Genomic DNA, 14,903 nt, shown 5'->3' on the forward strand with positions numbered 1-14,903 from the left:
CTTTTGAGCCCTCTTCATGTCAGGACTTTTTACCAAAATTTGACGAATTTTCATCCGAGAAACATTTAAATTCAAATATTACTTTATTTGCATAAGCGATTTTGATGTATCCGAAGCTGTACTATTTTCCGTTTATCCCGGCAGAGAGCTTTGATTTATGTGGAGCTCTCTCCTTCTTACCGTATTCTTGAGGATTCGCCAAAAAATTGAGCACTACTTGATGGGATTGTTCAATTCGACGAGCAATTTCTCTGATACCAACATTTTCTTGGTGAAATGCATCGATTTGTCTTTCTTCTCTCTCCGTGAGCACTTTTTCCTTCGGCATTTTCCAGATTTTTTAATCAGAACAACTGAAACAACGGAAAATGTAACTGGTCTTATACAAACTTGACACTTGAAAAATACAAAAACATTCGTTTAAGCTCAGCGCTTACAAACACACATATGAAAATCATGCAGTGTATGATAGTCACCGATACCTACACACTAGAATAAAAATTGAAGCATTGTTTGTTTACAATGACACAAATCAGCAAGATCATCACCTGGTCTTATAGAAGTTGGACAGAGTGTACATTGGTGCAGTGAATAACGACGACGTACCATCCCCGACGATGGGCTAGAAAACCACAAAGCAGCTGGTAAGGATGGCCTCGCAGCGGAGCTCTTAAAGGAAGGTTCGGGAAAACATGTAGAGTGTATGCAACGGTTGATAGTCAGGATCTGGGACACAGAACAGCTACCGGAGGAGTGGAAGGACTGAGTAATCTGTCCCATCTATAAAAAAGGTGACAAGTTGGATTGTGGGAACTATCGTGCAATCATAATCCTACAAAACTTTGTCTCAGATCCTCTTTCGTCGTCTATCACCAATAGTAAGTAAATTTGTGGGAAGTTCCCAAAGGCAGATCCTTCAAAAGTGCCGCGAGTACCAGGTTCCTACAGACCACATCTTCGTCGACTTCAAGGCCGCATATGATACAATCGACCTACGACAGCTATGGAGAATCATGGACGAATTCTGTTTTCTCCGAAAGCTGACAAGATTCAGTCAACGATGACGGTGTGCGGACTGATTCAGTCAACGATTACGGTGTGCGGATCTCAGGTGATCTATCGGAATCGTTTGGAACTAACAGGGTACTTCGACAAGGCGATGGACTCACCTGTTTGCTCTTCAACGTGGCGCGGCAGGTGTTATGCGGAAAGCGGACTTCAACATGCGGGGCACGATTTTCAACAAATCTAGTCAGTTTATCTGCTTCGTCGACGACGTGGACATAATCGGAAGAACACATGCGTCGGTAGCCTATTTGTGTACCCGCTGATTGGGCTTGGGATCAATGCGTCTAAGACTAAATGCATGTTAGCAGAAGTGACTGATCGCAACAGCATTCTTCTTGGTAGCAGTGTAGTGATCGACTACGGCGAGTTCGAGATGGTAGAGGAATTTGTTTACCTTGGCCGTTGATAACAACTAATAACAACTGACCGTCCGTGCCCCTGGGCTTAAACCCATCAACTTTTTGACATAGTTGAGTCATCAAATGTATTCTGCAACATTTTCAACGTTTCAGCAGCACAAGAAACTTTGTTTGCAACACAAAATTTCACACAATACTACACAAATAATTATAGTCCGCCTGAAAAGTCCCGGGATTTTTCAATAGATGGCGCCACTAAAAATGAACAAAACTCATTTCGAGAGGTTCATCTGTCACTAGCTTATGTGTTAAGTTTCATGACATTTCGTTTATTTGTTCACAAACTAAAATTTTTGAGCATTCGGATCAATCTTGGACCAATAGATCATATCAAAAATTACCGAGCAAAAAAAAGCTTCTACCTTGTTCTTAATGACGCTGTAAACAAACTTGACCTCAAGTTTAACGTTGTACAGTGGTACACGTGGCACGAAATGTGTTTTTTTTTCTCGGGGGATGTATCACTGGTTTACAAACGGCGTAAATTTGTTTTCCTAGAATGTCTTCATCCAACGATTCATGAAACACAATAAAATCACAACTTGAGGCACGTGAACCATTCTTGCGCTCAAATCAAATCCATCCTCCCCTCCCAAGAAGAAGGAAAAACGACCAAATACAAACTGCAGGCGAGTGACATCCTTACAATTGTCCTGCATGTATGTCTGCATCGGGCAATCTCTTGCCCTCTAGTCTCTCTACCTATCCTCCCTCACACTAACGTAAATCACTGCCAGCAAATTCTCACGCCTCTACCAAAACTTCGCAGTGTGAGTAGGTGTATGTGCACGCGCCCGTATTTAGCCGATGATGACCTCGCTTGCACTTGCTGCTGCTGCACAATCCACCACCGGCGTCACAGGAAAAGCGAACCATTTTCAGCTCAAAGCAATAAAAAAAAACTCCGCCACAATCAGAAAAGGAATAACGATGATGATGATGATGCACCACCAACTGAAGGGGATAGGGGGAATCGCACACAACCGAGTGATGGAAGTGGATATTTCCTCACTCTCTTGTGATGTCCGTTTACCTACCACCTACGCTCGGTTTCGGGTGCCGCATCGGAAGAGGATGACTTATTGGAGTGTATTTATGCAAAGGAGTTTTAATAGACGTACTTTTTTCTTTCTTTTCTCCCGTCCTTTCTTTCTCTGTGTGTAGGTGTGGAATTCTTCGCCCGTGAATGCCAACATGAGCTATCAAATGCCGCAAAATCGAACAAGTAAGTAGAAAAACAGTCTCTTGTTTGTCTCTATTTGAGCCCTGAGAAAAGGGGGGTTGTGTTATTATATGCGTTGAGGTGTCTGAAGGGAAGTGCTTGTGTCGTTGTGATGTATGAATTTATGGCTTTACAATACGATGAAGAAGGTTAATGAGTATTCAAATATTAGATAACTGCATTATGATCTACATATGATCCATGAATAGGGCTCTTGCTACACAGAGCATACATACAGAGCATGTATTGGGTACACATCGATTGTTTACATTCGTAGTTTCTATGCAGCAGAAGCGGATTCATTATCAATCGGCGTTCTTGTAGATGATTTAAATATAGTTGCGGCCTTTCTACTAGCGTGAAATATTTCATAGAACTAACATGAACTTTGTGAAACAGTTAGGCAAGCTATTTCATGTACAAGGGTTTTTGTGATACGCATATTACTTAATTTACTAGCGCCTATTCCGCGATGTTCATTGAGCTTATTTTCCACTAGATATGAATCGAAAAATTGGTAGGAAAGGATTATCAACATGTTCGGACCTAGATTAAACTCATAAAGGCTCGAGCTCACGTTCAAATGCTTCCTTGTATTTTCCATGAATTAGCTAATTAAAGGATTTTCTCTGTTCCCGATCAATTTGCTTATAAACATATTTTACTTCTCCGCAGATTATTCAGGTACCCGGAAATCAGAACTGAGGGTTGGTTGATCTTTCAGGCTGAGTGTGTCCTAAATTTCAACATAATCAACCGCTTTTTTGGCGGAACTAATCACCGTTTAAGGATATCTGCACACGAATGTTCATTATAGTCTACTTCTTCACGAGACCTACATTCCAGGGCAAAAAGCACAAAGCCTACATGTGAACATATTCACCTAATCCGGCTATACAATCGCAATGTGCAGTTTGCACTGTTCCTGTGCAACTTTTTGAATCTGATTCCATTGATTTGGATAATTTTTTTCTCTATTATAGTGACTTTCAACACATTTCGGCTTGATCGTCACTTTTACTTCCATTTTTGGAAGACTGTCGGTAGTGAGAATTGAACTCGTTATCTCTGCGTGAGAGGATTTGGATCATAGCAATAACAGAAATTTCAAATTTTCTCAGTGTGTGTGGCTTTGACGTTAAAAGTAAATTTTTCTATTAAAAAACACATATGCTCGTATGTTATTAATATTGAGTAGCGCGTAATTTTTGTAACTATTTCGCTAAAATAATTATTTAAACAAAGCTCAATCTTGTCGATCCATATGAATCCTATGCAGTGATCTCTTTTGCCTGCCCAACAGATCACTAATACATATGCACGTTGCAAGCGCCCTATTGTGTGTAAGTGTGTAGGAAGCAGATTGTCGTTATTGGTCATGTAATGTTCTTTGCGATTTTTTTTACTAGTTTACGATACCTACAAACATGTTCAAGCACTGATTCAAATTCCTGAAGTCCGAGTGCATCGGAGCATTCACGCAAGGTAGTTTACCATGTATCATTTCCAGTAGTGATCAACAAGTGGTTGACGATTACAAATTTTCATTCAAAAAAATAGGGAACAAGTTGTATAAATTAAGTCTTGGTCTGTTTATACTTGAACATTTTGCGTCAAGCATTTTTGTTCTTTAATTTTACTTTTTCGTGAGTTCATTATTCCTCTATTTTTCATTGAACACTTAGAGTGGTCCAAACAATCAGATTTTTGGTCGACTTTAGTGAAAATATACATGTTATAAAATTCTTAGGTTTTGAATCGATCAACCAGAAAACCATAAAACTAAAGATGTTCGATGGATTTTTTTTTGAAAAACACAGCATTTCAAATGTCTGGTTTTGGAAAACATGAAAACAAATGATTTTTTTCAGTTTTTGAGATATCGAGCCCAACGAGACCATAACAGTTTGTCTAGTTTTGGAAATATCAGACAGGATTAGCTCAGTAGATTTGGATTTTTTCTTTCACTCGAAATTACGCGATTCTTTCGAAATTACACGATTTTTTTACTTGATTTGCTCGAAATTACACGTAAAAAAAGAATTCTGTGCATATCCATTTAAAAAATTTCCAGCATTTGAACCGCTTGATCGATTTTTGATTTTTAATTTATTTATTTTACTTATTTTCTTATATTTTTACTAGAAAATCATCTAAATTTCTTTATTTAGATTAAGATTAACGTTCAAGGAAAAATATAGAACTGCATGCCAGATGTCTACTCCTAGGCGAAATGTTCAAACAAACGTTTTAAAATGATTTGTATGGTGCCGGGCCGAAATAACCCTAGATTTTTACTTGATTTTTTTGCGAGCTGATTTTTCTACATAATACTTTGATATGTCAGAAAGCTATGTCTATGTCTTCCTATTGTAGAAATATAAATTCTTTGAATAAAAACTATGAGCTAATTTGGAAAAAGAATATATATCTCAATTACAGGAAAACATTGATTTGTACAGAATTTTTTATAATAAAAAGATATCAACTTTCCAAAAATCTTGTAAAATGATGAACTCTTTTTGTATCGGCACCACCGCACAAATCATAAAAACAGTTTTGAAGGTGTCACCTCGTGGTAATTATCTGGTTTGCAGTTTCGTATGTTTCCGAGAAAATCCATCTGAATACATTTTTTCGCTAGTGGAGGATCGAAAGTCGGTTAATTGGTTCAAAAGTAAAATTAATATTGGTAGTAAATATTCGACAATATCGACAAAAAAACAAAAAAACAATACATTTCAAAATCGAGAAAAGATGTGCTATGTAGAATAGTCTTGGCTGCCTAAAAACTGTACAAACAGCCAGGGTTTCTTTGGCATCGACACCTCGAAAAATTAAAAACAGAAATTTTTCGCCTAAGGGTAGGCGTTTAAGGCGTTGTGCTCAAATTACGTAACGCTAAACATCCGAATTTTGGACCCCCTTCCACCTAAGTAACGCAATTTCCTATCTCTAATACACAAAAAGTAACGCAACCTCGACCCCCTTGCCTTGTCTTGAGAGTTGGCAGCACCATCTCAGATTGCCGTGAAACGTTGTGGGTGTAAAGACATTGTTAATTTAATCTACAGGGCCTTTCAGATTAAACGCTCACGCAAAAAATAAAATCGAATATCTCCTTATGATTTTTTTCCGCTCCGCCGATGGTCCCCACTTCGGGAAGATAATGTTCGGCTACTCGTTCAGTCTGATCGGATGGTTTTTAGTGGCATGATGTACAATTTACAAGAACGTGTATTTCAGTGAAATCGTATTACTCGAGCAGCCGAAGCCTTAATGAAACTTTGTCCTCTTATGGTAAGAGTTTCAACATTTCTCGTCGTCGATTACTTCTTCTGGGGGTAAATGATTGCTTTCTTCTTTAAATTCCTCCAAATTTTGTGGCTGACTAACAACCCACAAAATTTGCAGGAATTTAAAGAAGAAATAACTCGGATTTTCAATAGCATCGAAGTCGTAATGTTAGAGTTGTGCATGAAGGATTTTGCTCATCGTTTAAAACGCGTTATTGAAAAAAGGGTTGATCGAAAATGTCCTAAAATAAGTTTTATTTTGGTTTTTTAAAAATAAAAATCGGTTCACTTTTGTAGAAGTTATTAAAATTTGTTGCGTGAGCTTTTAATCTGAAAGACCCTGTACTTTGCATAATTAAAATCTAAAAATATTATACTGTTTTTGGGAAAGGGAATTTTTCTCAAAAAACTTTTTTTTTAATTCACAAAAAAATATATATACGGAATAGCCCATACAATAACCAACGAGTTATCCATACATCGGAAGACTGACACTTTTACAGGGAAAAAGAACAACAAGAACAAGAACATTTCCATATTTTCTTTGAAAAAATTACAACTTATCCCTATTTTTATTTAATAACAAGATTGGAGAATAGAGTATTCGGTAAAACTTTGGGTAATGTTAGAATATGGACTTCGAAGACGTCGAAGACGTCAACATTCCTATCTCTTATGGCAGTATTCTAGTCTAGAAAATTGAAAAAAAAATCTTTTTTTTTCTTCATATTTCTGTAGTTTAGGCATTCAAGAATATACCTTAGAAAGGACTTTTCTAAAATATTATTATTTGCCGAGTTAGAGACTTTTGAGTGATGCGGTATCTAACCTGTTACGGCCATAACAGTGAACTTCAAACGCGTTTTTCTCGAAACTATTTTTTTTAAAACTTATATGAATACAATCTGCATGCATCTTTCTATCGCATGAACCACTAAAAAATGATATATATATTTTTAACTTTACTATTTTCGTAAAATCGGGAAACGTAACTAAAAAGGTTTTAAAGCGCATTATTTTTTCAAACGGCCGCCATTTTGTCAAAAAAGATGTTTTTGACTTGTCCGAGTTTTATGCGATAGCGGCATCTTTACTGATTTAGAATCTGTTCGATTTATTTGTTTCAAATAACCAGAACGGCTGAAATCGTGTACGCCATGGTATAACTTTTATTTGAACCCCCCACTTTATCAGCTTGTAACTATTCTAGTTATGAATATTTGTTTTATCTCCGTTCAATTTTTGTTTTATTGCTAGAAGATGGATGGACAAATAATGATATAATGGCTAGTAACAATATTTTTTGTTTTATTTTTACGGAGCTCGAGAAAACGTCCGAAATTCGTGTCTCTACACTAGAATAGTTTTACTCGTAGCATTTTTGGGCGTAAATTCTCGGAATGAAGACTTAAACAATAAAGATTTAAACACATTTTATTCTTTGCAGGTCTTACTGTTTTTGAGTTAGAAAATTTTGTAGAAATTTAAGAAAAAAAAAACTTTGTCCTATTTGTGTCTTTTCAAGTTTCAAGTGTGTAAAGTTGCTTCAATGGCCAATATCTTTACACCCACAAGTCCCAAAATTTTTTTTTTATGACGCCAGATCTAGACGTTTTATGCATTTTTAAGTCATTTGGCATCGTAAAAAAACCATTTTCCAAATTTCCTTTTTTTCCTGGAAGATTTTCGAGGATCAAAAAATTAAAACTTTGAGCGCTTCGAGGCACCCCTAAATCATGTCCGATTGAGCTGAAACTTTGCACAGGTCATTTTTTGGACCAATAAACAAATTGTACATGGTCGGTTTTTGAAATTCGATGATGATTTTTTTTCCATACATCAATCGCCCCCCTACTGTGTATATATTGTTGAGGGGTATCCACAAACCTTGAAGAAAAAAAAGCAAAAAAGCTTTCAAATGTGGAAGAATACAGTTGTTTCTTACAACTTTTACAAACTTTGATTTAGTTTATCTCGAAATTAATAAAATGTCACTTGATCCGCTTTAACTTAACGCCGATCACTTTTAGTTGTGACTTTTCAAAAGGACAGAATTGGGAACATCTAAAAAAACTAGTAATTTGTAAACTGTTGAATAATATACTCACAAATAATATTGGGCCCTACTATATAAATCGAGTCGATAAGAATTTTGCTCGTTAGCTCTATTTTACTATTATAGATACCGAGCAAAGGCGATGTCAGAATTTATCGAGTTGTTTCGTTTGCTTGTCGCATATCTTCAGAGGATTATTTTGTTTTGGTTTGTGTCCCTGATATTTTCCTTTGGGAAACGTTTTATAGACGCCTAAATATATGCCATTTACAACACATGAAGTTCAAGCTTGGTAAGAGATTATCTCGATTTACAAAATACGTAATTTTGCTCGGTGTGATAGGGATGTTATTACAAGTACTCAAACAAGAAACTAAATCTCCCACGGTAAACCAAAATGTCTCAATTGAGCTATATATTTTTGTCAATATTTTTGCCTATGAAACAATATTGCTACAATCCATTCTTTTTCATGTGATTCTAATGGCTAGGTGGTTTGAATTATACCTATCGAAATTTCGCCACAATAGATGAAATAACTGGTCGTAGTGGAAAATGTACCCAACAGGAAAAAGAAAAAGATCGTAATGGTGCAATTCCAAATGAAATCGAACTACCGTTCTGAATCATATTTCGGACACTGTTCTAATATCTTGAAATGTTGAAATGTTTGATGCACTGATGATATAACTATAAAATTAATATCACAATTGCTTCTTTAGAGTAATCCCTTGGTTTCACTATCACTTTATTTGAGAATTACATTTGAATTATTACATAGTTTGGAAAAAAAACCATCCAAAATCCAAAATCCACTCATTATCGCTTGTGTTCGACGTTTGCTTAGCTTGAGCACGTAGAATTCACCTTTTCATCAAAATTTAAATTTCTTTCGTGTTTCATCAGTTCTTATCATCGTTATCAGGTTACTGTGATTGCTTGGTAAGTGTTTCGCAGTCGACTGTAAAATATAATTAAGTGTAATGTAATTTTCGTTCAAAAAATTACAAAATAAAGTGTCCGAAATTTGAATTCAATCTGGCCGAAATTTGATTTTTTTTTATAAATGGTGTCCGAAGTTTGATTCTTATTCGCTTCATTTGAAAAGCATTCTATTCGATAATGTTTTTATGTTTTCAATCAAATAGGACCAGAGTAGAAAGCTTTAAAGCATATTGAACTATTTTTTTAAAAATATCATCCAAATAATACCTGTGCATAATGTTGAGATCTCTTTTCTACATCATATGCCTTAAGCGTCCGAAATATGATTCAGAACGGTATAATACAGATTTTAACCCTCCTATACTCGCGTGCAAAATCATAACACGTATACTCGCGCACGGTGTCACAGACCGAAAATTAAAATTCTCTGTAATGTTTTTTTTTATCCCTTTTGTTTATTTTAGGCTCATTGGCATTTTAGCTGTAACAGAGCCGAATTTTAATCGTTTACATGTCACATATTTATCATATCTATAATTAGCACATTACACAGTTGCCATTTTTCGGCGTTAGAGTATTCCCTTCTATACCATTACAAATGGTACAAATTTACACAGTAGCCATTTAGGCGTAAGAGTTTTCTATCTGTTCTTCCATTATCCAGTTAAGACTGGACAGCGGAGACAGTCGTTGATCCATTGTTGAGTTATTTATAGAACAGCAGCCCGATGTTTCTTGCAGAGCAGAGTAGTTGTATGGATGAATCGATCTTATTTCGACCGTGGATCGATCTCCATCGCTGATGATTGTTGCGTGGACGTAGTTATTCTGTAACAACACAAAGATGGTCAATGGGGGCCCTGAGTTTTGAACTCACGATCGATCGCTTACTAAGCGAACGCGCAACCAATGTGGCTACGGAGACCCCCGCTCTGTAATGTTGCCATTGTGTGTTTTTCAGGCTTTATTGGCATTTATTTGAAGAAGAGGGTATGATTGAATGAAAAAACTCCTAAAAATGTGTTTTCTTCGTCTTTATTATGTTTTAATAGTCATCTAATCCAGCCTCATCAAAACAGAGTAATTTTTGATACTCCAACAAAATTAACGAAATTCGAATTTTTCACTGTTATTAATTAAAAGTAAGCAACTGAATATAATTCATGGAAGTATAAAGAGCTATAAAATAACATAAAAACGTATTAATCGATTGTTGTTTCATTGGAGTTAGAATCGGAACATAGCATAACTGCATGCTCGAAGTAAACATATTTTTTACATTTCATGTAGTTGTTGCGTATTTTTCGGGTATATTATCAAAGAGAAGAATGTATAACGGCCTTCTAGATAATCACCAGATGATAAAGGTTCTGGAATATAAAGTGTGCATATTTCTAATATTTTTTGTATCTGTATTCTTGGTAAACTAAGAAGTAATGCATTTTTTTAGATGGGGCATAAAAAGATGATATAAAAGGATTTCTAGGAACTTCCTTTTCTTTTTCTTGTTTTCTTGTCGATATAGTCCATTAGAAAAAAAATATCCCCGAAACTGAAACTGTTAAAAATTACCATAAGCTACCGATTAGTTTCTAGTTTCTACTGTTTACAATTCTTCCACAAGTGAAATTCTTTCACAAGTGTGTATATGTATGACCATTATATTTAGTGAATAACTATACGAAAGTCAAACATTCATATTTTGCTTTTGAACGTATGAATCTAACGACGAATATATCGACGAATAGTTAATATATGGATCCGTTCAATCCAGTTAAAAAAAGGACTGAAATCAAATAAGAATAGTCCGGTAATGATCTTATGCATTAACTTATACATTAACTAACATTAATTTATACATTTCATTCAACAATATTCTAGAATACGAAAAAAGGCACTTGTCCAAAAAAGTTACTCCTATACTCGCGTCGGTGTGTCAGACCGAAAGTGTGAAAAAAGTGGCACATGTCCCCTTTGTACCATGCGATACGCTAAACGATGATGAACGACGAATAACGAAGCTAGAGAGAATCGCAAAGTCGTAGTGTTGATATTTTCTGAGAAATGAATGAATTATTGATTTCTCGGTCTGACAGACCAATGCGCGAGTATAGGAGTGTTAAAAACTATTTTTGATTCGAACGAAAGTTTGTATTCCGTTTGGGTGTTGGGTTGGGTAACTAAACATAATATTTTTACCATAATGATGTATTTGGGAAAGTTGTTGAAAATTATAATCCAATTCATAAAATTTAATGAACATGGCGGTATAACACGACAAACATATCCAAAGAACCTATTTACTATAAAAAAAGACAATAAATAAGAAATATTTTTTTAAATATCTCGAGAATGGCAGCATTTAGAAGGGAATTAAAAAAGAACTTTTTCGTTTTCAATCACATCTGGATTCATAATTTGTGCCTAAAAATGGTTTCCAAAATTCATAAAAATTCAATACCATCTTGGACTCAGTTTCAAAATCTTCTACATGACTTCTTTTTTATGCGAAAAATTTAAAAATAAATTTAAAAAATATGTATAAATTAAAAAAAAATAAAATTGAAAAAGACAATAAATTAGAAATGTTTTTTTCAAACATCTCGACAATGGCTGCATTTAGAAGGAGATTGATAATAAGCTTTTTTGTTTTAAATCACATCAGGAAAGTTTGTCGAAAATAGTTTTACCATCTTGGACTGATGTTTTAAATTTTCTACATGACTTCTGTTTTATATGAAAAAATTAAGAAGAAAGTATTTGAGATAGTGCTCCCGTGGCCGAGTTGTTAGGTTTAAACGTAACACGCCGGGGGCTCGGGTTCGATTCCCGTTCTGGTCGGGGGAATTTTTCGTCATAGAAATTGCTTCTGTCTTGCACTGTGGCCACGCGTATTCTTGAACTTGCCACTCAGAATGCATTCAAGGCGTGTTATTTGGCATAGAAATCTCAACTAAGTACTAATAAAAATGACGCAAGTAATACTACGTTGAAACGGCGAAGTTCCTCTAGGAACGATAGTGCCACATAAAAAGAAGAAGATATTGCAATTTTTTTTTATTTTTTGTAAAGAATACTAATTTTTTTTTCTCAGTGTATATTTTTTCACGTTTTAACATCAATATTCAATAACTTTTTCCAAGACACTGTTTCGGTATGACTCATATTTTTCGAGATATAAATTATCAAAGATTTCTCTTACTAAAATCGATACGCCCTTTTCAAAAGTTACACTTGAGTCCAAAAAATTCCAAATGCTGTGGAAAACTCATATTTCCTTCAACCCAAAAATGCGCTGGTACACGCGTATCTTTGAACTTGTCACTAGTTACTAATTAAAATGACCCAAGAAATATTACGTTAAATGGGAGAAGTTTCTCTTAGAATGTTAGTGCTATTTGAAATGAAGTTACGCATAAAAAACATGTACTTGTATGAAGAATTCATAAAAACGTGAGTTCCTCGACCACTTAGAAGCCAATTGTGCGTTGACTCTTCGCTTCCAATTCAATAAGGCAGCCAACCCCCTGTTGCGTGGAATTACGAAAAATTATCACATTGTGCTGTCTGGACCCCGCAGATCGTCCCTTCCCCAGCTTCGCCTAGCTCACAATTCTTTGATCTCGTCCATTTTCCCGCACCTTCGCCACCGAAACCCAGCCCTCTCCCATTGCCAGCGATTCTTTGCGCTGACTGGGGAAATTTTCTCCTCTAAAAAGCGCACAGCCAGCAGAAGTGATACTGCGTCGACACCAACAGGCGCACACGCCCCGTCCACGGAAGGTGGAGTCTGCATCCCGCCCTCGCACATAACAAACCCGTGGCTGCATCCTTGCTTCCCCTTGCTTCCCTGCCAGGGGTTGTGGAAAATGGCGTATCCCTGCGCGTGCCCGATAGCGCACGGCATCATCCAGCCGGGGTCAACCAAAACCAGGGGACTCGTGTCGTCGCAGCCATCGAGGTCCACTTTTACTTTGTTCGCTGCTGCAGGATCTCCTGGTCGAGATTCCGTCCGTGTATCCGTGTGTCCGGGCGGGTAGTGAGAGTGCAATCCAAGCGTTGCATAAGGATATAGAGATTTTTTTTCGCGTGCTCTGGTTGGAAAGTTTTAACAGAAGAAAAGCAAGAGAAAAATTTGTCGCAGCAAGTGCACACTTGAGTCAGTGGCGGAGAAAACGAACAACAGTATTGTTAGCGGCGGGTACGCGACGCTATTGACGATTTTTTTCTGTGTGGCCGCGACAACTAGAACAAGTACTTTGTCGCGTCTTCGCGAGGGACATTTTTTCTCCCGCTCTCGGTTTTTTTTTGCCTGCCTTGATATTAACGCTCGCGCGAAAGTCAACACGCGCGCCGTGGCGTGTGCAGAAAGTGTCCAATAGCCGAACGCGATTGGAGTTGCCAGCCAGCGGGCAGCCAGCCCTTTCGTCGCATAAGGAAGAATCACTTCTTCTCCTCGACAGAGTTTTTTTTCTGCTTGTTCTGCTAGTGCATAGTGCGAGGGAGGAAGAAGGTATGCATCCCTGTAAAACTGGCGAAAACCGTGGTGATATAATGTGATACGATGGGCAAAATGTGTTGTGGACGGCTCATCCCCATCCTAAAATTCTCCGCAAATCCAACCGCTTTCGACGCAGAGGAAAGTTTCTGAGTTGTGATGTATGCGTATGGTGATTTGTATGTATGCAAACTGTCGGATATGCTGGTCTTGTCTCAAATAAGTGGCAGACGTTGCTAGCGTGGGAGTCAGAGCCATAGCTACCCCATTTTCTTAAGTGGATTTTCGCTGAAGTTATGGTTTGTACAAATCCCATGTTGCCAGATGGATGGAAATACTGTGTAATGGTCATGAACCGAATGTGAGGTTTTTCGTCCATTTCTTTGTAAGGTCCATTGGTAACTTGAGAGCTACGATAAACAGATTGTTTGTTGTTAACTGGAGGTTAGTGGTCTGCAACTGTAATATATTACTACTACGTAGCTTCCAATTCTAGGTTGTACCAATATCCTGACTGAAATAATAGACTTCAGAAAAATCCTACAGACCCGTAGTGTAGCTGAAAAAAACAACACTTAAAATAGTACCCGGACTGATTCGAGGAGCCGGTGATATGTATTAGGTCTGAGGTATTTGCAGTTAAGCTTATAATCATTTGAAATGGCAACTTTTTTGTTCACTCAAAAAATAGGTTAAAGGATGGCGAAGTTGCAATAGTTGCTAATGCCGCTCAAAATAATTATTAGAATATGAGCTTCCAGAATCTGAGACACTTCAATTTTTTGGCTTTCTCGTAAGTGTTGCATTCAGGTATTTAAAAATCAACTATTTAAATAGTTGATAGCGATTGTTCAAAAAACATATTAATTTCTTCAGTGTCACATGAAGAATACAAACAGTGAGTAACCGAATGGAACAATATGACAAATATGATTACTGGTACAAATATTTAGTTTTCTGAATGTGTTAAACTTAAATTTGAAATATCTTGAAAATGAATGCCTTTAGGAGGATGTATATCACGAACTTACATATTACATCATCAGAATACGTTTATACTGAACATAGTTGAGATTTGAATAACGCACTAAACGTTCACGTTGAAGATTTCTTTTCCCTGAAATTACTTCTATCTGAGGTTTCTGGTCTACGCCGATAACCTGATTCCTCAAAGCCAGTCGAAGTAGCCATATGCCGCAGTTCATGTTCAAATAAAGATAGCGACGAATTTTGTTGCAAATGAAAGTAATTTAATACGAGGCAATCAACACAATTTATCAGTGTTTTATTCCAATGCTATTATGAAGTGGTAGAAAGGATCAGTACTCATTAATTTTTTATGCTGTCTATGTTCAATAGTCAATCATTGAAAAATGTTACAGGGTTGTTATCGTTTTTT

General features: G+C 36.6%; 1 protein-coding gene across 7 annotated transcripts in view; it reads left to right on the plus strand.

Annotated features, from left to right (window-relative positions):
* LOC129763540 (armadillo segment polarity protein) overlaps positions 1-14,903 on the plus strand; it is an 83,355-nt gene that overhangs the window by 5,118 nt on the left and 63,334 nt on the right. For 6 of the 7 annotated variants that reach the window (XM_055762721.1, XM_055762722.1, XM_055762715.1 and 3 more), the window contains exon 2: positions 2,652-2,712. In XM_055762721.1, coding sequence (XP_055618696.1) covers positions 2,682-2,712 — 31 coding nt within the window. In that variant the 5' untranslated portion in view covers positions 2,652-2,681. Of the gene's footprint in view, positions 1-2,651; positions 2,713-13,811; positions 13,949-14,903 lie in introns of those variants that run through there. The other variant, XM_055762719.1, reaches the window with a different exon arrangement.

Source organism: Toxorhynchites rutilus, chromosome 1 (genome assembly GCF_029784135.1).
Source record: "Toxorhynchites rutilus septentrionalis strain SRP chromosome 1, ASM2978413v1, whole genome shotgun sequence".
NCBI classification, from domain to species: domain Eukaryota; kingdom Metazoa; phylum Arthropoda; class Insecta; order Diptera; family Culicidae; genus Toxorhynchites; species Toxorhynchites rutilus.